Below are 26,098 nucleotides of genomic sequence, written 5' to 3' on the forward strand. Positions count from 1 at the left end.
CTACCAAAGCCCATGGAAATGCATTGAATAACACATTCATAAGTGGCAAATAAATCATAAGAAACAAGGTTTTGAAGTGTCTGTGCTAAATCTAGGAGATTAGGAAAAACTAGGAAAAATTTGGAAAAACTCAGGAAATACAGGAGGGGACTGAGCACACACCCCTGAGGGGCCCTCGTGTCGAGGTGCAGTGTGGTGGATGTGTTGCCTACACTCACTACCTGAGGGTGGCCCATCAGAAAGTCCAGGATCCAGTTGCAGTGGGAGGTGTTCAGTCCTAGGGTTCGTAGCTTTGAGGGCACTGTGGTGTTGAATGCTGAGCTGTAGTCAATGAAAAGCATTCTTACGTAGGTCTTCCTTTTGTCCAGGTGGGAAAGGGCAGTGTGGAGTGCAATAGAAATTGTGTCATCTGTGGATCAGTTGGGGCGGTATGCAAATTGGAGGTTTCTGGGATGATGGTGTTAATGTGAGCAAAGACCTGCCTTTCAAAGCATTACATGGCTACAGATGTGAGTGCTATGAGGCAGTAGTCATTTAGACAGGTTACCTTCGCAGTCTTAGGCACAGATACTATGGTGGTTTGCTTGAAACATGTACAGTTGAAGTCGGAAGTTTACATACACTTAGGTTGGAGTCATTAAATCTCGTTTTTCAACCAATCCACAAATTTCTTGTTAACAAACTATAGTTTTGGCAAGTCAGATAGGACATCTAGTTTGTGCATGACACAAGTCATTTTTCCAACAATTGTTTACAGACAGATTATTTTACTTATAATTCACTGTATCACAATTAAAGTGGGTCAGAGGTTTACATACACTAAGTTGACTGTGCCTTTAAACAGCTTGGAAAATTCCAGAAAATTATGTCATGGCTTTAGAAGCTTTGACATCATTTGAGTCAATTGGAGGTGTACCTGTGGATGTATTTCAAGGCCTACCTTCAAATTCAGTGCCTCTTTGCTTGACATCATGAGAACATGAAAATAAATCAGAAAAGACCTCAGAAAAAAGATTGTAGACCTCCACAAGTCTGGTTCATCCTTGGGAGCATTTTCCAAACGCCTGAAGGTACCACGTTCATCTGTACAAACAATAGTACGCAAGTATAAACACCATGGGACCCCGCAGCCGTCATACCGCACAGGAAGGAGACGTGTTCTGTCTCCTAGAGATGAATGTACTTTGGTGCAAAATGTGAAAATCAATCCCAGAATAACAGCAAAAGCCCTTGTGAAGATGCTGGAGGAAATATGCACAAAAGTATCTATATCCACAGTAAAACGGGACAGGTGCACTTCACAAAATAGATGGCATCATGAGGTAGGAAAATTATGTGGATATATTGAAGCAACATCTCAAGACATCAGTCAGGAAGTTAAAACTTGCTCGCAAATGGGTCTTCCAAGTGGACAATGACCCAAAGCATACTTCAAAGGTTGTGGCAAAATGACTTAAGGACAACAAAGTCAAGGTATTGGAGTGGCCATCACAAAGCCCTGACCTCAATCCCATAGAAAATGTGTGGGCAGAACTGAAAAAGCGTGTGCGAACAAGAAGGCCTACAAACCTGACTCAGTTACACCAGCTCTGTCAGGAGGACCCACTGGGAATGTGATGAAAGAAATAAAATCTGAAATTAATCATTTTCTGTACTATTATTCTGACATTTCACATTCTTAACATAAAGTGGTGATCCAAACTGACCTAAGACAGGGAATGTTTACTATGATTAAATGTCAGGAATTGTATTAAAAAAAAAAATTAGAAAAAATAAATGAGTTTAATTGTATTTGTATGTAAACTTCCGACTTCAACTGTAGGTATTACAGACTGAGACAGAGAGAAGTTGAAAATGTCAGTGAAGACTCTTGCCAGCTGGTCAGCGCATGCTCTGAGTACACGTCCTGGTATTCCACCTGGCCCCACGGCCTTATGAATGTTAACCTCTTTAAAGTTCTTACTCACATCAGATACGGAGAGTGTGATCATACAGTTGTCCGGAACAGCTGGTGCTCTCACACATGCTTCAGTGTTGCTTGCCTCGAAGCGAGCATAGAAGGCATTTAGATCGTCTGGTAGGCTCGAGTCACTGGGCAGCTCTTGGCTGGGTTCCCTTTGTAATCTGTGGTAGTTTGCAAACCCTGCCACATCCGACGAGCATCTATCTTAGTACTGTATTGAAACTTTGCCTGTTTGATGGTTCATCGGAGGGCGTCTTATAAGCGTCCAGTTTAGTGTCCTGCTCCTTGAAAGTGGCAGCTCTAGTCTTTAGCTCAGTGCGGATGTTGCCTGTAATCCATGGCTTTTGGTTGGGATATGTACGTATGATCACTGTGGGGACAACGTCATCGATGCACTTATTATTGAAGTCAGTCACTGATGTGGTAAACTCCTCAATGCCATTGGATGAATCCCGGAACAAATTCCAGTCTGTGTTAGCGAAACAATCCCGTAGTTTAGCATCCACTTCATTGGATCACTTCCGTATTGAGCGCGTCACTGGTACTTCCTGCTTGAGTTTTTGCTTGTAAGCTGGAATCAGGAGGATAGAGTTTTGGTCCTCTGTACGCGTCTCTGTCTGTGGAGTAAAGGTAATCTAGAGTATTTATCCCTCTAGTTGTACAGGTGACATGCTGGTAGAAATGAGGTAAAACAGATTTCAGTTTTCCTTCATTAAAATCACCGGCCGCTAGGAGCGCCGCCTCTGGATGAGCATTTTCTTGTTTGCTTATGGCCCTATACAGCTCGTTGAGTGCGGTCTTAGTGTCAGCATCAGTTTGTGGTGGTAAATATACAGCTATGAAAAATACAGATGAAAACTCTCTTGGTAAATAGTATGGTCTACAGCAGGGGTACTCAACTCTTACCCTACGACAGGGATACCCTGGTCCTGGAGCTCCGCGGGTGCTTCGTGTTTTTCATTTAACCGACCTGGAAGACCAGGTGTTTTGAATTTAGGCAATCACCGAAATGATCAATTAACTACGTTTCTCAGTGTGCCTGCGGCACTCCGGGAACAGGGTTGCCTAGGGTTGCCTATTATATTACAGTTGTTAATGTCCCGTTGATAGGATAGTCTCGAACAGAGCTTGTCCAGTTTATTCTCTAGCGACTGCACACTAGCCAATAGAACAGAGAGAAGAGGCAATGTATTCCTTCACCGCCTTAGTCTCATCAGGGTGCCCGCGCGGCAGCCTCTATTAGCGCCGTCATCTTCTTCTTTGAGTGTCTGGGATTAGTGCCAAAATCAATATGTCTTTCGCCTCCGACTCATTGAAGTAGAAGTCCTCGTCCAAATTGGGGTTAGTGATAGCTGTTCTGATAGGAAATGATGGCGGGGAAATTATGTACAAAAAAAAGTGAAAATCAGCGCAAAAAAATACACAAAACAGCTCAATTGGTCAGGAGCCCGTAAAACGTCCGCCATTCCCTTTGGCGCCATTTTATTCATACTGTGGGCTCCAATGACCAGTCAAACACCCATCAGACTTGTACACAGACCGAACTTGCCAGGAGATCTACTCAAAACCACCTGTGAAAAATCTTTGGAACTCGCTTCCAATGTCTCCAGCCATTTCCTGTCCCAGTTTTGAGCGGGTGGGGGGATTGGTTGTCCTGCCCTGGCCTGACACTACCGGCTGACATTAAGGGAGGAGACATAGAGCACACTAACTCCTCTTTCACCTCACTTTCTCTTAAAGAGAGAGAGAAAGAGAGAGCGAGAGTGCGATAGAGAGAATTACTGATAGAACTAGAGAACGTTTATGTGAAAGACAAACGAGAGTGGGATAGAGAGAGGTAACAAGAGCGAGAGCAGAGAAGGTAAAAGGAAATGAGTGTCATTCTAACTCTGTCAAGCAACAAAAACATAGGGACCGACACATGCATACAAACACACGATAACATACCCACTATACACACACGTACACATGGATTTTGTGTTGTAGATATGTGGTAGTAGAGTAGGGGCCTGAGGTCACACACTTAATATGTTGTGAAATCTGTTGTAAAAATCTATTGCAATGTTTTTATGTATAACTGCCTTCATTTTGCTGGACCCCAGAAAGGAGTAGCTGCTGCCTTGGCTAACGGGGATGCATAATAAATACAAGTCCTTTTATTTCACTTTCAGAGGGGATGAAAGAAAGAGAGAATAAAAGCAAAGAAAATGTCTTCCATCCACCAACCACAACTCTATGCGATAGTAATTACTGAAGTGAGTGTGGCCGTGGCCTGTGGCTCTGGAGCAGAGCCGAGGACAAGGAGAGGAGGACAAGGAGAGGAGGAGGGCCCTTCATAATAACACAGCAGCACAGCCTTCTCATAGCTCAGCACAACTGACGTCCGTGTTAACTGGGGTCACTCTATGTCCGCCATAATTCATCTGTGCTCTGTGCCTGAGAACTACCTCATGCGGACATATCAGTCATTCTTCGCTAGCAGGACTTTTTACAGCCACTGGGATGGAATCAACCATCGTTTACAGAACACACTTTCTTCTAAAACTAGTTCAGTTTTACAGGCGCTAATCGACTGACTTCTCCAGTGATGTGAGATTCACACGTTCTGTATTGTTCAACCTCATTTTGTTCCATCTATAAAGGCTCTGTTAGCAAGGTTAATGTGTGGTCGATGCCCTGCCCTGGGTCTAAGCGATGCAAAGTGAGCAGAGGCTGTTTCTTTATGTCTGTCTCTCTGTCTCTCTTTCATATAGTCTTTCCAAACACCATCACCCAACCCCCCAGCACATTTGATGACCTAATAAAGCAAAAATAGAATGGCTCCAGAGCAGTGGAGGCTCCTCAGAGGAGGAATGAGAGGACCATCCTACCTCAGTGAATTTAAAATAATTTAAAATGTTTAGATAAAACTATACTAAATATATTAACGTCACCAAATAACTGATTTAAACACTGTTTTGCAATAAAGGTCTACAGTGGCCTCAACAGCACCTTCTAGGGTAGCACAATGGTGTAGCCCGAGGACAGCTATTTTCCATCTTCCTCTGGGCTGGATACATTGATTTCAATACAAAACCTAGGAGGGTAATGGTTCTTACCCCCTTCCATATACTTAGACAGTAATTATGATGACTTCCGGAGGATGTCCTCCAACCTATCAGAGCTCTTGCAGCATGAATTGACATGTTGTCCATCCAATCAAAGGATCAGAGAAGGAATCTAGTACTGAAAGCATAAGCTACAGCTACACACTAAAACATGTTTTCTAAATAGTACCAGATATGGGTTCTTTGGCTTGTAGACATAGTGGAACCCTTTTTGGTGCTATAAAGAATCTTTTTTTAAGGTTCTATAAAGCACCATTAAATAAGGTTCTGAATAGCACCAAAAAATGGTTCCGCTATGGTTACAACCCTTTTTGGGGCTATATAGACCCATTTTCTATGGTTCTTTAAAGAACATTTATGGAGAACGGTTCTATTAAGAACCTTCCTCAATTTCAAATGGTTCTATGTGGATCCTTTTGAAGAACCATACAGGGCGTATTATTCTGGTCAGACAGTATATTGTCAAAATACAATAGTTATTATTATGTTAACTGACGAGTTGAATCATCTGAGCTGGTTGGGGAACAGCTAGGGGTCCCAGAGGAGAGAATTGAGAACCACTGGCTGACTTAATCAACCATTGTCAAGTAACACAAGGCCATACAGGAGTCTTTCACAAGACACAAGACACTGGCCATAATCATATGCAATAAGCCATTGCATAACACAACATATTAGATAAACTGCAATGACACTCTCACTCACGGTTGCACAAATAGAGCTGTGCGCAAACTATGCCCAAAATATTATAATGAGCCGCCTCCCCTACATTTGAATTATTACTAAAAGAGCAAAGAACACTTTTGTGAACTCTAAATAACCATTGAAGATCTCAAAGGGTTCTTTGAGTCATTATGGTTCCACATAGAACATCTCCCTTCCCAAAGAATCCTTGAGAAACCCACATTTTTTTGTGTGTATTGCCACCGGAGCCCACCTGTCTAACTGCTAAACTGCTTGCTGCACACTGCACTGTGTGATTGTACACATGGATTAGATTGTGGGTTTACTAATGCGTTAGTTTTAGTAGCTAATATGGTGACAACATGTAGGCTGTGTAGCAGTTAGCGGTTATGGTATGAAGATTTGGCTTGGATACGTTTTTTCGCCTAGTCACAGATGGCTGTTGTGTTCTGCACTGAAGTCAACAAGAGAAGGGAAAACGTGAGTGGAGGAGAGCGCGTAGATGCGAGAAGGAATTATATAAGCAAAGTGATGTCGCTGTTGGCCTCTGTGACTGCTATGAATGTGAAATGTGTATGCGGCTGATCAGGGGTGTATTCAGCCGATTCTGTTGCAAAAAAATATATAATTACGGAAACAAACGGAACAAAATGGGGATGGACCTACCTGAATTTGTCCAATAGAAATTGTCGTTTTGCAACTGTTTGGACTAATGATTACACCCCAGATCAACTAAATGCAGGCAAGAGTGCAAGATGGTATTGAATGTTTCACTGTCTGTCACCTTGATTCCTCCAATTTGTCTCTCGACCTATGCACCTAAGTTAATAAAACGTTCATTTGTAGGCTAGGTTGTAGGGCATAGAGCACATTTGAGTATCATGTAGTAGCCTAAACCTATCGATGTTACATTGAGCTGGGTGAATGGAATATGAATGACAGTCATCCAATATGCTGTAGTAGAAATAACCAAGTGGTCAATTTCAACTGAAAGAAATGTATGTGATGACGTTGAATCAACGTGGAAAACGTTTAACTAAAACCAATGACATGGTGACATTTTCCGGTGATTTCACGTTGAATTCACGCTATTTGAGAACTCAACCAAATGTAAATGAAACTAGACGTTGAACTGATATCTGTGCCCAGTTGGCTTCTTTAAGGCAGTGCTTCTTTAAAAAAATGGGCCTCCCTAATCTTAAAGGCACAGAACCCCACTGCTCCAGAGGTTCCTGGAGTGGAGCTAGCTACCAGTGAAGGGAATCATGCTATTACCCCCTAAAAGACTTCAGTCAGTAGTTCTGATGCCCAGACTGTGGCTAGGACTGAGGCGAAGGCTGACTGGGCATGGGGGACTAGGGCTGGAAAGGATGACTCATTGCATTGCTTTCCATGCTCAATCATTATAATAACCCCTAATGGAGAACAGTGTTGATATCCTGGAGAGCTGAGCTTAATACCCAATTATTTGGGCTGGACAATAGCTAAATGGTATAACACTTCTGTTCTTACAGTGTATGAAGGTGGTGTTGAGTGAAAACTGGCATAGTCCATGACATTACTCTACCAACTGCAAGAACATACTGTCATGATATTGTAAGCCCTACACTGGCGAGGTAGAACGTCTTTAGAAAACCCATTATTGGGGCTTTGGGTTGTCAACCTAAACCAACAGCGCCTTGACTTAATTATCTGAGACAAAATATATATGAAAGCAACTCTACTTTTCTCTATGAAATCAAAATAATAGCCTATTTTTGAGCTTTTTCAATAGAGGATCATGACCAAGCCCAACCATAGTCTCCTGTCCAATCCCTGTCCTGGCTCAACAACTCTGGCCCATCCGGATGCATCGTGGGAAGAGGGCCAATAAGATGTCCCATGGTCTTTTTGGGGCAGTCTATGTACTCTTGAGAGAACAGTGTTTCACTGTCCCCAACAGTCACTAACACGGCACTGAAATCTTCACGACATGAGTGTCGTACAAAGGATATCCTTCAATCTGACAGACAGACGGTCAAACTTCTGACCAGGAATAGTATTTTATCACCCATCTCATTCCATCATCTTCACACATATAAAAAGCCAAGTGGCGTGTGAGTGAGGAGAAAGAAGAATGTGTCAGTCTTTGCTGTTGATCAGGTGTTGGATGGAGCTGGTTGGAAGCTAGGTGTCACGACTCCTACCGAAGGTGGCTGCCCTTCCTGTTCGGGTGGCGCTCGGCGGTCGTCGTCACCGGCCTACTAGCTGCCACCGATCCCTTTTTCCCTTGTCTGTTGGTTTGGTCTGATTTGTTTCACCTGTTTCTCATTTAGACTTTTAGTTTGGCTATTTAAGTCGGTAGGCCCCTCTCCGTGCGGGCTTGTTTATTCCCACTTTGTATGTGTGGTAGTGCAATCTTGGTTTGTTTCCTGTTTTGGGCATTTGTTTTATGACGCTCAGTTTTGTTGTATATACTATTTTGCCCGGTGCTGTTTTAAGCGCTATTCAGAACTTTCTGCCTCTTGCACCCACTACCCCTAAGATTGTTACACTAGGGGTCGTAAACTAAAACATGAACCGCTCAACCAGCCGGTCTGTTCAGTTCCACACCCTAATGGCTGCACTCACAGTCTGAAGTGGCTCATGAGATTGCAGGGTCACTGCTTACAGTCCAGCTAACTCAGATTCTTTCCCCTGCACCACGGCGATAGACACACACACAGGCCTTTCACTCCACACAACCACTACTTATCTGATTCAGTAGAACTGCAGGCCCCAAACGATTTCCCATATCAGGGGACAAGAATATAGTCATTGAAAAGCTTGGGCAGACGTGTGTCTGCGTTTGCTCAGAAGGGACAAACAGTGGCTAATAATGATGGGGGTTGGATTTGGGGATTGAAAGGAATTTCCTCCATTTTGGGTTTCATGGCTGTGTTTTTATTACTTGATTGCAATGCTCAAGTGCCATCAGTCTGGAGTCTGTGTCTGTGTCTCAAAATATTGCAGTCAAACAGAACAGTTCCGGATTTTCCCATTGCAACACCAGGTTGGGAGGCCATGGCCATTAGAAAGGCTTGCTCGTGAACATACTGCATCAATTAGTAACAGCCTTGACCTCTCCTTTCATATAACACACACGCATGGCATCAGGGGGAATGTGATAGAAATCTATCATGGAAACTTCCTTTTGTAGAGGAACCATTCCAACTGAAGGTCGAGAGGAACCGAGTGGAACCCGAGAGGATGGAGGGAGGGAGGACAGAAAACAGATGCAGCCCAGCTGTATCTGACCTTTGAACCCCATAGTAAAGTCAACCTTTACATAAAAAAAATCACCTTTTAATGACCCAGGCTGCTTTGCTTTGCTCCGAACCTCGCTGCTATGAAATTCACACCGTTTCCAAAGCCTCTCACCTAATGTGATGCAGGTATATTTCCAGCAAAAAGCCTAAAACCAGTGAGGTACAAATGGTGTGCGTTTCTTGAGAAAAATTCAACAGTATTTTATTGCATAGTGCCTTGTTCCACCAGCAGTGGGATAAAAACTTCTGGAACATATTTGTCCCCCTTTTTTTTAGGTTCAGCAGACGGCAAAATGGATCCAGATGCTGAACGAGCACACAGTGAAACAACAAGTATTCTCCCTTTACTTTTTAATGAAGAACAAATGGATAAAAACGTTAAATATTGGAGAAACTCCATGAATCATAAGATAACAAAGACTCCATTACCCATAGTCCCTTTCAGACCGAAAACAACAAGCAGTATAGTCAACATTTACATATCGAGTAGTATGTGGCTTTGGCCCCAATCCACCCACGTTTTCATTTTTGCCCAGGTATTCAAGGAATGTTATTGCAGTATTTTTTATGAATAAAGCAGTTTGACAGTTCCAGACTTATGGGAATGATTCCTATTGACGCAGACAACAACCTTTACATAATTAATTATAACAAACCATTAGAAAAAGAGACCAAAACACTGAAATGTGTGTGAAGCTTTGTGAAAAGGTTCCATTGATTCTGCTGGGTGACTTTAGCATCCACATAAACTGACCATTTGGAAGCAAAGACATGGCCTCAAAGGCAGCCAGATGGCTAATACAGCTAATACAACTTCCCCAAGAGAGCCAAATAAAAATGACCTCATAGAGCTCAAGGAATTAAAGTTATTTAAATCAAGATCTAGATAGAGACAGAGTCAGCTAGATAGAGTCAGTAAGTCAGCTATTTATCACCCGTGTTTCAACCGCCCAATGCACCCGTTTCTATCTCAAAATCAAATCATTTCTGTGTAGCAAGCAATTAAGTACCTTACTGGTCAAAAATATACAAAAAAAGCTTCTTAGCAAAGAGCCATTTCTCAAGCAAGAATTTTCCTAGGACTGTCTGGGAGTGGTCTGAGTGGGAAGGGGGAAACTGAAAACTAGCTGAAAACTAGCTGTAGAGAAGTTTGAACTCTCTTTCTTATTGGTCAACTAACTAATTAACTGCCTGGTGATGTCACCAGGCAGGCCAAAACTCCATCCCACCAAAACAGGCAGAAATTTCAGGCAGTCGTTTCAAACAGCTCTTACACTAAAAGGGCATGATCATTATTTTCACAATTTCACAGTATTATTCCAACCACATAGTGTGGAAATACTGTATATATCAAACACATGAAAATCAAAAACTGGGCCTTTAAATCACATTCTACCATCTTTGTTTTTAGTTCTTGAAAATGTCATCAAAGCCAGAATGGAGAATGGGCATGGTGTTCCAAAGCAAAACATTCCAGACTATTTTGTGCCTGTTAATCAGGTCATGCAAGTTCGACAAAGTACCCAAAATGCACCTCTTTCTCTTTATTTACAGTATGTGTCCCTCATGTCCTAAGCAGCCAGTGCACAAAAGCACAAAAATCCTATTTAGCACTAGGCAATGGTTGAACGATGATCTTACGGCTAAAGATGATTTCTGTGTTTTTCTAAAACTCACCCCAGTTAAGTAAAACCAGGAATAGTAGAAGTTCAACGACTGGTCAATCCTAAAGCAGACATTCCTTTCCTCAGGCTCTGAAACTGTACATCTGGCAGCGCTGGTCACCTGAAGGTCATGATCCTCAAACTTTAACTGACCCCACCCACCACACCCAGGGCTAGAACTGGGATGATAAAACAGAACATTATCGACACCGACCATGCCAATCACTTAACGCGGGCATTCTGCAGTTATTGTTTATTACGATAAGTAGCCTGTACTAGAGAAAGTACAGTTTGAAATTAAATAGGTTTGCTAATATGGGTCATTGTTAATTGGACAATTGATGGCTACAACCATCAATCTAGTAACAGTAGTTTAAAATATCATTTTAAAATATGGTGCACATTAATGTTATAAAATGTACTGTTCTATTTATCCTTATCGCATCAATTGAGGCAAATCGTCGCAATATGGATTTTGTCCATATTACCCAGCTCTACCCAGGACACCCGTGTCCTATTGGTCTCAAGTTGTTACCAGACTTTCTCTCTGTACTCTCATTTATGCCAAGAGAAGATAACCGGGTCATAAATCAACTCTATAAACACTGAACTGAGGTCAATCTCTACCTCTGATGACACGTGGGATTAACGTTAGTAGAAATACATGTGTGTCATTATATATCTGATCCTTGTGCAGATCAAATGACTACCATTATAGAAAACGTAGGTCTTGATAGTGTGAGAACGGTTCTGTTTTGTTCTCTCCTTGTCATTGTCACCATCTTTGATGAGGTTTGGGCCTGGAACTTTCTGTTTGCTAAGAGTTCTAGGACAATTAAATGGTGTATTAAACCACCACACAATTAAAACTGGATTGTATTGACCTGAGGCTTGTGTAAAAAAAAATATACAGGATCCAATTTAGAAAGAGAAAAGGAAAACAAGACATATGGGTATTTACTGCAAATATTTCTCAACAAAAGGAAGGCCAAAACCAGTAAATGGTACAAACCAATAGCCACAAGAAACAACACACCCCTTATTAATTATATGTCAATTATTTCCAGATAAAATCTTTACATTATTATCAGTAAAGAGTATTATCATGTGTGAGCGTTAACGTGTTAATTTGTACAGTATGCCTAATCATAAAAAGTGTTTCATATCACAACTGAAATAAAAAAAGGTTTCATTTATATAATTTCAGTGGAGAATGGTGCCTTCTTGGGGCTACTCCAAAGCTGTGTTGATATTGGAATGATATTACTCAACACATTGCTTCAAATTTGTTACACTGTGTTGAAAACATAAAAATCAACCACGTGGTAAACCGATAGGCCTAGACTCTGCCATGTAGACGATGTTGCATGTGTAGTAAGCAATCACAGATAGACATCTAGAATCCTCTAGTCTAGAGATAGACAATGATGCAGTAGTTCCACTGTGTAGGTGAAGTCTAGCTTGATCCCAGATCTGTTTGTGCGGTCTTACCAACTCAGCTACTCATGAGTTGGCAAGACAGTGCAAACAGATCTGGGACCGGTCTACAGTAGGTGGTGACTAGTAAGCCTGATCAGAACCAAAGGTTGTCTGGATGGATGTGTCTGAAAGAGATGGGTGTGCTCCCAGGTCAGCAGTCAGTCCTTCCCTGGGAATATAGAGGGGTTATCTGGTTTAGGTCATGATAATGTGTTCTTTACTGCTGAACCCCCTGGAGAACCTGGACTCATTAGTTTGAGTTACCAGCTAACTATAAAGTGTGTCTGCTCTGATACGACACAGCTCTCACAAGTTGTAAATCAAAGCTGACCATTTTCTCATGTACCCTAACACCGCCTAAAATGACCTGTGTCAAAGTGTGTCTTACAGTGTCATTTCATCTTGACATCAAACGTTCCCGGACCTGAATAGTGGGGTTTCGAAAGTATCCGCTAGAAATGTGTCAGATTTTATGTCAGATTCTGATACACTGTTTAACGCAATGAATCCAGGTCCTTGGATACATCCTGACACACTACATCTGACAGTTTACAGTAATCACTCCAAGTAATCCAGACAGAGTTGGGCTTATCCAACAAGCGGAATTGTTGATCACCCGCAACCTGCCTTCAGAATGACTGCCAAAATAGGAAATACTGAGACTACCTCAGTCATCTAAACTGGAACAATCACTTTAGTAACGGGTGCAATGAATCCAACAGATTGGATTCGTTTAGAAAACGGTATGTTATTTATCTTTCTGTAGCATAAAACTAATCGACCAATCAATGTACATGCCAAAACACAGATACTACAGTAAAACAAACAATTCTGAAAATCGCCCCGTGAATACAGCAGGCTGGGAAATATTATATATGGTTCAATGTAGAACCCCCCCAGCCACATCTAGCTAAGTGGATAGTTCACTATTGTCTAGACATGTTCATGAAATACAATAGATGGCCGTAATCACCCCCAGACACACCTGGCTAAATTCATGGGTTGTGTAATCATCTGACAAAGTGTTTTTTGTTTACACATGTAGCAAGCTAATCAATTAACCGTAATTCCAACCCATAGCTACAGTACAAATGGATTGTCATAGCTAGCCACCATCCATGAAATGCTGGAGTATGAATCTGCAGGTACCTAAAGCTAACCAACTAGGTTCAATGTTAGCTAGCTAACATTAGGTTATAACTAGCAATGCAAATGGCTATCTAAAATACAAATAATATTACTACGGAACGTTAGCTAGCGAGCCAGCAAGCAAAAGTTCGCTAGCTAGCTAAAAGTATGCTTTAATTTGCAATGAAAACAACTTTCTGACCAAATTAGAAACGTATATTATCTGAAAATGTAGCTATAGTCTTACCCGTATACATGGATGAACGTTTCACGGCAGCGTGTCTTTCCCGATTGGTTTGTAGCTAACTGTACAAACCAAACGGAAAAGACCCGCTGCCGCGAAGCGTTCATCAATGTTTTTCCCATTGTTGTGTTAAGTCACTCCGGTTCACACTGACCGTGTGCAGAAAGTAGTCCATCACAACTTTTTCTCACTGATCTTTGTCGATAGCACCTGCAAAATTCTGGGCAGCAATGTTGTTGAGAGCAGTAGCAACACCTTTGCACTTTAGCGGGAAGGTTCCTGTCTTCTTCTGTGGCTAAACCAACTAGTCTCGTAATTTAACAATTATATTCATATTTACAGATTACATACAAGTTTGTAATTAAGGCACATGAAAGTTCACATGTTCCGGAAGCCATTTCTGCCCAAAAACTTTTTTTGTTCAAATGCGTTCAAATGCCTCTCCTGTGAAATAGTGATGTACGACATACGCCAAGCTTCTTAAAACGGATCACAAATCAGTTTTGTTTCTTACATCCATTTTGACTGTCCAAACAGCAAGTTACAAGTAACCAAATCGAAATAATGTGTGTTCAGACAGCAGTCATTTGCTGACATGGCTACACTAGTTGTCATAGTAAAGACGGGTGTGTGCACAGTGGCTGTTGGTGGTGCTTGTGCTACCTATCACTCGGAAGTTTGTAGCAAGTTAAGGTGACAGCAATGCCTGCCATAGATGTTTCCCATTTGCTTTAAATGTTCAAAAGAGTGGTGTAATAACACTTCTAAAGCCTCAAAGGATAAGATGATACAACTTTCAAAATGAGTCCTTAATGGCTAGTGACAGCAGTCAACTAGCTAGCTAGGTAGCTGTTTAGCTTTCTAGCACATTCACTAACTTCTCTGTAAACCATTAACAAACTAGTTAGCTACCACATGTTCTTGTCAAACGGTCAACAGAGTAGCTAGCAATCAACCAGATGTGCCAAATAACAGTCCAAAAACCACTTGAGGGCAAGTGAATTAAGTGGTTTGAAATGTGGCTTGAAATATTTGATTCCATGTCCTTTTTGGTTGTTCAGACTGCAGGAAAACGAACAGTTTCGAATCAGATATGCCAAAAAACTGTCAACGTGGACAAGGCTTTAGTTTGGTTATTGAGCTATGATCCACCATGCTCAGATGAGATGATGGCTTAAATGAGATGGCATGGCTTAGTAGCGGCGTGGCTTTCAGATTGTTATTTTTGGCTACCCGTGAGAGCAAATCTCATTCCAGTTAATCTGTTCTGTTGTATTATCAACACACATTAAGGTTGAGTGAAGAATCCAATGAGTATTGATGTGTAGCCCAATGTTTGGATAGCTACCACATTACTAGGATATTTAAATAATTCTATTGAATGTATATAAAAATATGTAATGTGCAAATATATTGGAGGAAATTTGCAGTGTAAAAACAGTAAGTGATGAACAGGAATTACATTTAATCTCACAGGTTGCCAAGAAGACTTAGCTGAAAGCCACAGTCCCAATAGGCCATGCCTCCTGAAAATAACCTATGGATTACATTAAAAAAAGATGCACCTGCTTGGTCAACCCAGCATGAAAGTCAATAAAAACATAACTGATGGTTAAATGAACCCATGTTTGAATAATCCAAAGGCGTGGCCTATTGGGGACATGGCTTTGAGATAGTTATTTTTGGCTACTTGTGAGAACAAATGTCATTCATGTTAATCATGTTAAGTTTGTACACTGCAAATGTCAATTTCAATTTCATTTAGGCAACTCTTAAGCAACTCTTAAATGTACAACATTATAATTTAAATACTATAAAGCGGTAACTATCCCAATTTTGGGAACTCAAACTCTTGCGAAAGACTTATTGAAGCTACAAAAGTATCAGTGGTCAACCATAACATGGTTGACAATACAACAGAACAGATTAACCAGAATTACATTTACCCTCACCAGTGGCCAAAAATAACTATTTGAACACCACACCCTACTAAACCACAGACTCCAGTCTTACTCCAGTAAATTACTATCCCCAATTCAATGGAATTGCAACCCTCTGCAAGCACAGTGCATTCTTCCATCGCATGTGCAATGCACTCTTCCATCACATGTACAGCTGATTCTCAAGATCTTGCACACTAATGAGATGCTATTGAGCCCACACTACTACACTGTCTGAGCTAAGGACTACATGCTTTCTGGTAAGTTTTGATTACAATACTGGGTGGGCTGAATATATTTTACTTGACATACATGATTTTTTGTTTAGTAGTAAATAGTAGCCTACAGCAAAGTGTGTTTAAATCATTTCTAACTTGTTAACAATTTCTGCTAGTTAGTTTTTGCTACCATGTGGGTTTTCACTTGCTTGAGCCTGCTAACTGAGGAGTGTTAATTCACCTGTTTCCATACATGTTTCATTTTAAAACATTTATCTTACAAAGGAGTTGTTTAATCTAACTGCTTAACTATTTATCTGTAGATGGAATTGTATTTGTTGTTTTTTTACAATTTCTTTTACAAATCTTTACAGGAAAACGCCACGGGCACTATCTGATGTATGGAGACATTTCACTGCAGCCAATGTAGAAGGAAAAGCTGTGTACATTTGCAAATACTGTGCCAAATCAGATGTGAAGAATGCAACAAAGATGCAGAATCATCTGGCCAAGTGCATAAAGTTCCCTCAGCGCTCACAACAAGCAACCTCTGACAAAAGTCCCTCTACTTCTATTCGAGGTGAAAATTATGAATCAGACACCTTATCGATAGCAACAGCTCATGGTCCTCCTGGAATCAGAAGTTTTTTGACTCAATGGAGGAACGTAGTCAGAGAAATGCTGATGAAGGTCTTGCTCGAGCTGTGTATGCAACTGGTTCACCTCTGATGCTCACAGGCAACGTGTATTAGAAGAGATTTCTGAATGTTCTTCGCCCAGCATACACCCCTCCAACCGGACATGTTTTATCTACTCATTTGCTCATTTGAGTTCAACAGAGTTCAAGTGACGGTCAAAGCAAATCATAGAGAAAGCAGACTGTATTGCAATCATCTCTGATGAGTGGTCAAATGTTCGTGGGCAAGGAATAATTAACTACATCTCCACCCCTCAACCAGTATTCTACAAGAGTACAGACACATGAGACAACAGACACACCGGTCTCTACATTGCAGATGAGCTGAAGGCAGTCATCAATGACCTTGGATCACAGAAGGTATTTGAAATGGTGATAGACAATGCAGTGAACATGAAGGCTGCTTGGTCCTACCCTCACATCACAACCATTGGGTGTGCTGCTCATGCATTGAATCTGCTTCTCAAGGACATCGTGGCACTGAAAACAATGGATACACTCTACAAGAGAGCCAAGGAAATGGTTAGGTATGTGAAGTGTCATCAAGTTATATTAGCAATCTACCTCGCCAAGCAAAGTGAGAAGAATAAGAGCACCACATTGAAGATGCCCAGCAACACCCGTTAGGGTGGTGTTGTCAACATGTTTGACAGTCTCCTGGAGGGGATGGAGTCTCTCTAAGAAATGGCCATATCACAATCTGCCGATATGGACAGCCTCATCAAGAGGATCCAGCCTAAAACCTATAGCAGTAGCCATTGCACAGATTGAGGGAGACAATGCCATCCTGTCTGATGTTCAGACTCTGCTTGCAGATGTAAGAGAAGAAATCCGTACTGCCCTGCCCACTTCACTGTTTCTTCAAGCAGAGAAAACTGCAGTTCTGAAATACACTGCTCAAAAAAATAAAGGGAACACTTAAACAACACAATGTAACTCCAAGTCAATCACACTTCTGTGAAATCAAACTGTCCACTTAGGAAGCAACACTGATTGACAATAAATTTCACATGCTGTTGTGCAAATGGAATAGACAAAAGGTGGAAATTATAGGCAATTAGCAAGACACCCCCAAAAAAGGAGTGATTCTGCAGGTGGTGACCACAGACCACTTCTCAGTTCCTATGCTTCCTGGCTGATGTTTTGGTCACTTTTGAATGCTGGCGGTGCTCTCACTCTAGTGGTAGCATGAGACGGAGTCTACAACCCACACAAGTGGCTCAGGTAGTGCAGTTCATCCAGGATGGCACATCAATGCGAGCTGTGGCAAAAAGGTTTGCTGTGTCTGTCAGCGTAGTGTCCAGAGCATGGAGGCGCTACCAGGAGACAGGCCAGTACATCAGGAGACGTGGAGGAGGCCGTAGGAGGGCAACAACCCAGCAGCAGGACCGCTACCTCCGCCTTTGTGCAAGGTGGTGCACTGCCAGCGCCCTGCAAAATGACCTCCAGCAGGCCACAAATGTGCATGTGTCTGCTCAAACGGTCAGAAACAGACTCCATGAGGGTGGTATGAGGGCCCGACGTCCACAGGTGGGGGTTGTGCTTACAGCGCAACACCGTGCAGGACGTTTGGCATTTGCCAGAGAACACCAAGATTGGCAAATTCGCCACTGGCGCCCTGTGCTCTTCACAGATGAAAGCAGGTTCACACTGAGCACATGAGCACATGTGACAGACGTGACAGAGTCTGGAGACGCCGTGGAGAACGTTCTGCTGCCTGCAACATCCTCCAGCATGACCGGTTTGGCGATGGGTCAGTCATGGTGTGGGGTGGCATTTCTTTGTGGGGCCGCACAGCCCTCCATGTGCTCGCCAGAGGTAGCCTGACTGCCAATAGGTACCGAGATGAGATCCTCAGACCCCTTGTGAGACCATATGCTGACACATGCACATTTGTGGCCTGCTGGAGGTCATTTTGCAGGGCTCTGGCAGTGCACCTCCTTGCACAAAGGCGGAGGTAGCGGTCCTGCTGCTGGGTTGTTGCCCTCCTACGGCCTCCTCCATGTCTCCTGATGTACTGGCCTGTCTCCTGGTAGCGCCTCCATGCTCTGGACACTACGCTGACAGACACAGCAAACCTTTTTGCCACAGCTCGCATTGATGTGCCATCCTGGATGAACTGCACTACCTGAACCACTTGTGTGGGTTGTAGACTCCGTCTCATGCTACCACTAGAGTGAGAGCACCGCCAGCATTCAAAAGTGACCAAAACATCAGCCAGGAAGCATAGGAACTGAGAAGTGGTCTGTGGTCACCACCTGCAGAATCACTCCTTTTTTGGGGGTGTCTTGCTAATTGCCTATAATTTCCACCTTTTGTCTATTCCATTTGCACAACAGCATGTGAAATTTATTGTCAATCAGTGTTGCTTCCTAAGTGGACAGTTTGATTTCACAGAAGTGTGATTGACTTGGAGTTACATTGTGTTGTTTAAGTGTTCCCTTTATTTTTTTGAGCAGTGTACATCAAAAAGCGTGAAGACTTCTGCCTGAAGCCCATACATGCCGCAGCGGACCCCAAGTATGCTGGCAAGAGCATCCTGTCTGGTGCAGAGATCAACAAGGCCTATGGTGTCATCACTACCGTGTCTCGCCAACTTGGCCTGGATGAGGGCAAGGTTCTTGGCAGTCTGGCGAAGTACACTTCCAAGCAAGGGCTTTGGGATGGAGATGCAATATGGCAGTCGTGCCAACATATCTCATCAGCCACCTGGTGGAAGGGAGTTTGTGGATCTGAGGCTCTTTCCCCTGTTGCCTCCATCATCCTCCAAATCCCACCAACATCAGCCGCCTCAGAGCGCAACTGGTTCTTGTTTGGGAACACACACACCAAAGTACGCAACAGGCTGACCAATATAAGGGTTAAAAATTGGTGGCCATCCGGGCAAATGTGAGGCTTTTTGAGCCTGACTGAGCCATCCTCAACAAGGTTGGAAAGTGGCAGTGAAGATGAGGCCTCAGAGTCTGATTTTCAAGAGGTGGACATTGAGGAGGTCCAAGGAGAAGACATGGAAGCCTGAGAGGAAGACAACCAAAGCTTTAGTTTCTAGACTATCATTTTACAGATGTATGTTGAAAACATTTTTGGGACATGCGATGGATCATTGGGGATCATTCAATATTCCCTTTCTTTTGTTGTTCAGGGAAATCATCCCATGTGAAGAGTCAACTCATTTAATTAATGTTCAATTTGTAACTAACTCATAATTTTTGTATTTCTATTGGAAGGATTTAATCATTTGCAATTATGTCTACTTATGATAAGGTGAAAGGTTTACAGTATTCACCCCCCTTGGCATTTTTCCAAATTTGTTGTCTTACAACCTGGAATAAAAATAGATTTTGGGGGGGGGTGTATCATTTGATTTACACAACATGCCTACCACTTTGAAGATGCAAAATATTTTTTATTGTGAAACAAACAAGAAATAAGACAAAAAAATAGAAAACTTAAGTGTGCATAACTATTCACCCCCCAAAGTCAATACTTTGTTCAGCCACCTTTTGCAGCAATTACAGCTGCAAGTCTCTTGGGGTATGTCTCTTTAGGCACATCTAGCCACTGGGACTTTTGCCCATCTTTTGCCCATCTTCAAGGCAAAACTGCTCCAGCTCCTTCAATATTTAAGTCATACCACAGATTCTCAATTGGATTGAGGTCTGGGCTTTGACTAGGCCATTCCAAGACATTTAAATGTTTCCCCTTAAACCACTCGAGTGTTGCTTTAGCAGTATGCATAGGGTCATTGTCCTGCTGGAAGGTGAATCTCCGTCCCAGTATAAAATCTCTGGAAGACTGAAACAGGTTTCTCTCAAGAATTTCCCTGTATTTAGCACCATCCATCATTCCTTCAATTCTGACCAGTTTCCCAGTCCCTGCCAATGAAAAATATCCACACAGCATGGTGGTGGAAGCATCAGGATGGTGCTCTCGGGGTGATGAGAGGTGTTGGGTTTGCGCCAGACACAGTGTTTTCCTTGGTGGTCAAAAAGCTCAATTTTAGTCTCATCTGACCAGAGTACTTTCTTCCATATGTTTGTGGAGTCTCCCACATGCCTTTGGGCGAACACCAAACATGTTTGCTTATTTTTTTTAGGCAACTCTTAAGTAAAGCCCAGCTCTGTGGAGTGTACGGCTTAAAGTGGTCCTATGGACAGATACTCCAATCTCCACTGTGGAGCTTTGCAGCTCCTTCAGGTTATATTTGGTCTCTTTGTTGCTTCTTTGATTAATGCCCTCCTTGCCTGATCCATGAGTTTTGGTGGGCGGCCCTCTCTTGGCAGGTTTGTTGTGGTGCCATATTCTTTCCATTTTTTATAATGGATTTAATGGTGCTCTGTGGGATGTTCAAAGTTTCGGGTATATTTTTTTATAACCCAACCCTGATCTGTACTTCTCCACAACTTTGTCCCTGGCCTGTATGGAGAGCTCCTTGGTCTTCATGGTGCCGATTGCTTGGTGGTGTCCCTTGCTTAGTGGTGTTGCAGACTCTGAACAGAACAGGTGTATATATACTGAGATCATGTGACAGATCATGTGACACTTAGATTGCACACAGGTGGACTATATTTAACTAACTATGTGACTTCTGAAGGTAATTGGTTGCACCAGATCTAATTTAGGGGCTTCATAGCAAATGGGGTGAATACACATGTAAGCACCACTTTTCAGTTTTAAATTTTTTAGATTTCTTTTCATTTCACTTCACCAATTTGAACTATTTTGTGTATGTCCATTACATGAAATCCAAATAAAAATCTATTTAAATTACAGGTTGTAATGCAACAAAATAGGAAAAACACCAAGGGGGTGAATACTTTTGCCAGGCACTGTATGTTTCTGTCTCTTTATGATATGGCAAATATATCCAATGCAAAAAACATCTACATTTAAATTGTATTCATTTTCATATATTTCCATTAATTCCTATTTATTCCCGTTAATTCCCATATATTCTGGTTTATTCCCACGGAAAGTTTCCACCTCTGAATATTCCCCAAAATGTGCAACCCTAATCAAGACCTGTCTGATCTTGATACAGGAGTATTTTTTTTGCACTGTAACCTGTTAATCAGGTAACCTGGTGGAATTCAACAGCTGTTACACACTATGTATGTTTCAGTTTAAAAGTTATTCTTGATAATCTAGCTAGAATATGTATTCTGCTTATTCCCTGTAAAATATATATTTTCATGATTGATGGTTACATTTTTGAATAAAAAAAATGCTTAGGTTGACATTGGCAACAATAGCAATGAAATAAGGCTCTTGCTAGCCAATACCGAGTTATAAAAACTTCACTCATACTTGCACTCATACTTGCACTCATACTTGCATGTGTACTGGTTTCAGGAAGTGTTGCAGCATCACAGGCAATCTTTTAACTCTGGTTGTTTTCTTCTGTTGGTCTTTAAGAGTTGATTAAAGCCAGCAGCCAGCAGCTTCATAGTGAGTTCTGTCCAACGCCCTATAATCCTAGTAAAACTCCAGTCCAACTCTCCAAGTCATCTGGAGCTATTCTGACATGACTCGGAAGTAATGATGTATATGAACCCTGTAATGTTGATGCTATGTTTTGGCCATTGAGAGGCCATATTGGCACTGCTCAGAAAAACAGTACTCCATTGGAATGAATGGAATTATAAAGTATTTAATTTAAAATGTTTCAAGAACAAAATTACATGTATTTAAGTATTTATTGTTGTAATGGGGACAGTAAAATTAGTACTTTCTAAAAACTATACTTTAAGGGAAAAAATGTATATATTTTTTTTTATTTGTATGTTTAGCTTACATTATATAATTTAAAGGTATGCATTAAGGTGTCTGGAATAGAATAAACTTGGCAAAAACAAATGTAGACATTAGTAAATGCATGTATAGAGTTTCCTAAATGGTTTCTAGAATGATGGAGGTGTGGTAGCTTCAAAACAGCGCCTCCTGTCAGTCATTTAGTGTATACATAAATAATTGCTAGGAACTGGGTATGGTTCGGTCAATCACATATAACCAATGACAAGACCACAGCCCTTGGATTTTTTTTACCATTCATTTACCAGGTTGATTTGGAAACAGAAGACCTCTTTTTCGAGAGATTGACCTGGCCATTTCTTTTACAGGGAAAAAGTTCAAGGCCAACCCCTTGTGTAACCCAACAAGGGAATAATCAACAATCAGTCTGCATTTATCATTTACATGAATATGAATTTGTTTCCATCATTAGCACACCACTCTGACATGTCTGTGCACGTCCATGCAACTTAGGTTGACTGGGGGGAATTGAATATAATCCACTCCAGCTCTCCACATCTTCAGCTCAGATGTGTTTTTTTTCTGCCTTGTCCTTTGAGGTATGTGGAGAGAACAGACCAGGCTATCTCTTTATCTAACAGCCTTATGGCTGGCTGACTGACTGGCTGGCTGTCTGGTTGACCCAGCTGGTTGACTGACTGAGAGCTCCACTGTAGCACCATTCAGGCTGAGGCCACCTACCATGCCAGGCAGTCCAGTGAGCTAAGAATATATGTAGGCCAGGCCACTGGGCCTTGGCCTGACTCATACCCCCACCCCATTGCTCCTGTCCATGGCTCGAACCCCCCTCCTTCACCTAGCTACATCTAATCTCTGTTAGCCCAGAAGTAAAATCTTGCGTAATTTGGTCAGCTGCGTGATTAACTTCTGTATTCGTCCCTGTTAGAAATTGAGAGGTCCGGCAAAAAAAGAAGTCTCCACCCTCGCGTAACGAAAACTCTCAGCCAGAGCCCCCCCCTCTACAAATCACTCAAGGCGAAGCGGTTTAAGCACCACCTTTGCCTAATCCTGATAAGCAAATGTCCAAATAACCATTGACGAACCCAAAAACCGAAACCAATGAGGCTATCATGCATCCCATTCAGTCCTAACTCATTCAACTCATTTCCAAAAGGGATTTGACATTCTAATAAGGGTGTTGAAAAGTAGGGTAAAACAGCATGATTGCAAAACAATATAGGTCCACGGGCACACCATTTAAAAAGGTTACAGGTGATCATAAATAACCTTGTTTTGTCATCACAGGGCACATAAAACAGACAGCTGGAATGCTGGGGGATTGCCAGCCAAATATTTATGGGATATTCTTTTTTTTTTAATAACCTTGAAGATTTCACAGAGACATTGCACTGTTTATAGAGGTTATGAGGTGCGTCAGAAAAAGTCCACGCGCATCCATGCCCAAAATGAGATGCCAAGTGTAGGCTCCACCCTGCTACTTCAGACGACGGACGGGCACGCCCTCTCGTGAGAGCTGAGCTCCATTCTGTTTCTCATTAAAGAAATACCCCTTTGACTTACTCTTTCATGTGGGAATCTGGAGGACAGTGTTGGATGTGCTTGTCATCAAGTTTAAAATACCAACTTAAGCCAAAATGTTGCCATATATGAAAACGAAGGCAATTGCTATCTTTTTGATATCATATCCACAAAAGCTACATAATGTTTTTTTGCAGTTATGCTACATAAAATGCAATTAAGTAGGCCTAAAAAAGAAAGATGATATCATGCCATACAAAGTAATACAGAGCATTGTTTCCAGGTTGATCAACTCAACACTAGGCAGGGAATAAAAGGTATACTCTATATATCTATAAAGTAGGCCTACAAACCCCATGGCAACGTGTAGCCTATGGGCGCCCAACACAATAAAGTTTTAAAGACACTAATAATGTATGCAAAAAATATGTGCCTCAGAAGTAGCACTATAGATGTCGCAGGAGGACCCCATCTTTCAGAGTGAACAAATCCATCGCTGGAGGCAGCGAAATTCATCTGAATGGATGAGAGAGAAAACTTTTGGCACAAGTTCATGGAAAATAAGTTCTCGTTGGCGCTGCAAGTCCTCTATGCATCGGGTCTTAACAAATCGATAAACTTTGACAACAAACTGGAGAGAACTTTGCAGGACAAAGTATGCGAACAAGCACCAGTGCCATTTCAAATCCTTCACCGGGCCCCAGGTCATTTCAGTTTATGACACCAATAATGTGGACCACATTCCAGAAACCAGACAACTAAAGCACTTTTTTTTAGAGAGGCGTACAATTGCTGCTGCAACCGGGACACACGGGTATGATAGGCACTTGTTGCACATGAGAACATTTCACTGTCTAAAACAGACGACGGGACAAAAAGTGCTAAGAAGCAATAGCCTGCAAAAATTCAGGCTGCGGTGTTCGAAAGTGATCTTACCTGAACTGGCTTGCGATGTGACAAAAAGTAGAATTATTGCTAAAGTGATTTGCGCGTCCTTTATCCTCCGTTTTACTTTCCATCTTATATGGGTATCCATGGTCGCCAGTGACGTCCACGGCAAAGGCGGATAAATTTTTCAAGAGCAACTGAAAAAAATACTTGTGACAATTTCTGATTAGGAGAGAACTAGTAGCCAAAGGTCCCAGAGAAAGAGAGGGGGGAAATTATTATTTTCTCAAGCAGCCATTAGTTTTAGAGTGTGGATTCCTCCAGTTTCTGTGAAGGATGGGGAACCCTCTCTCGCGCACTCTTCCTCTCCACTCCTCTTCGCTCCTCTGAAGAAACTACCCTGCGCTGTTGAGCCTCTGATCAGAAGTGTTGCCCCCTCTCAATCTCACTGGAGCCCTTGGAACTAAAGTCGGAGGAAAAAAATATTTCCTGCAGGCTGTCAGTCAGGCTAGGAACAGGACAGGAAAGCAAATCAGAAGGCTATATTTATAGATCGGGCCTTGCCATTGGCTGTGGAATAGAGGAACGTTTTGTAATGGTTTTACGCCCTCTCTCCGTGCGCTGAACTTTCTGCTTCAAACCGTGGCTACAATCTGGACTCAGGGGTAGACCTAACATTGTAAACATAGATTCCCTTACCAACAAAATCTGCCAATTTTGAGAAGGGGCGTTAAAGCGGGAGATACAAAAACGTTTTGGACAAGAACAGATAAATGTTGTTTTCATATTCAAAAGGATACATTATTTTTTCCCCCGTTACAGCTAATGTGAAGCCATTCTAATAATTTGAATTATAACAAAGAGAATTAGGCTTTTGGACACACTGTGAAGTTATAAACTGTATCGAACAGCAGACCTAGACTACTGCAAATACATACGGGTTGCAGGTATCCTCCAAAATGAGCTGTAAATTATAAGACTGATATGCACCTGCCCCAGCTGTCCCTCTGACACGCATGACAACTGGAGCGTGCAGGGTCGGTGAGGTGCTGATCCATTGACACTGGCATAGATCTTCAGCCATGCTCGTGGAATGGGACTCATATATTTAGAACACAATAACATCTAAATTCGGTAACACGTTTTGCAATAACACTACTCTCTTACTATTACTGTACAATCATCTACAAAATATAGTTAACATGTAATAATGTGATGTAGCATTCATTGACGTAGTTGTAGCTTGAGTGTTGACTGATTTTCCCCAAAAAAGTTTGTCCTGATAATAATTTAGGAAGAAGAGAAGGTATCATCTTTCATTGTTACTTATATGAATTTCATTGGCTTTCATTTTGGCAAATCACACTACTTGAATTCGAACAAATGTGGAAAAATCTCTCAACAACCAAAGTGTCATTTTCACATTTGCATCATATCTTCTAAATCAGTGTACATCCAGGTGACAACTCTTCAAGTGAGATTTGTTGTGTGTGTACACTTTCAGAGAAT

At 41.9% G+C, this 26,098-nt stretch overlaps 1 protein-coding gene across 1 annotated transcript in view; it reads right to left on the reverse strand.

Moving 5' to 3' along the window:
• The window catches only part of LOC120020931 (collagen alpha-1(V) chain-like), a 138,616-nt gene extending 113,592 nt beyond the window's left edge, over nt 1-25,024 (reverse strand). Inside the window, exon 1 of the mRNA XM_038964575.1 lies at nt 24,638-25,024. Coding sequence (XP_038820503.1) covers nt 24,638-24,737 — 100 coding nt within the window. The 5' untranslated portion in view covers nt 24,738-25,024. The remainder of the gene's footprint in view (nt 1-24,637) is intronic.
• Nucleotides 25,025-26,098: the final 1,074 nt, after the last annotated feature.

Source organism: Salvelinus namaycush, chromosome 26, assembly GCF_016432855.1.
Source record: "Salvelinus namaycush isolate Seneca chromosome 26, SaNama_1.0, whole genome shotgun sequence".
Taxonomy (NCBI): domain Eukaryota; kingdom Metazoa; phylum Chordata; class Actinopteri; order Salmoniformes; family Salmonidae; genus Salvelinus; species Salvelinus namaycush.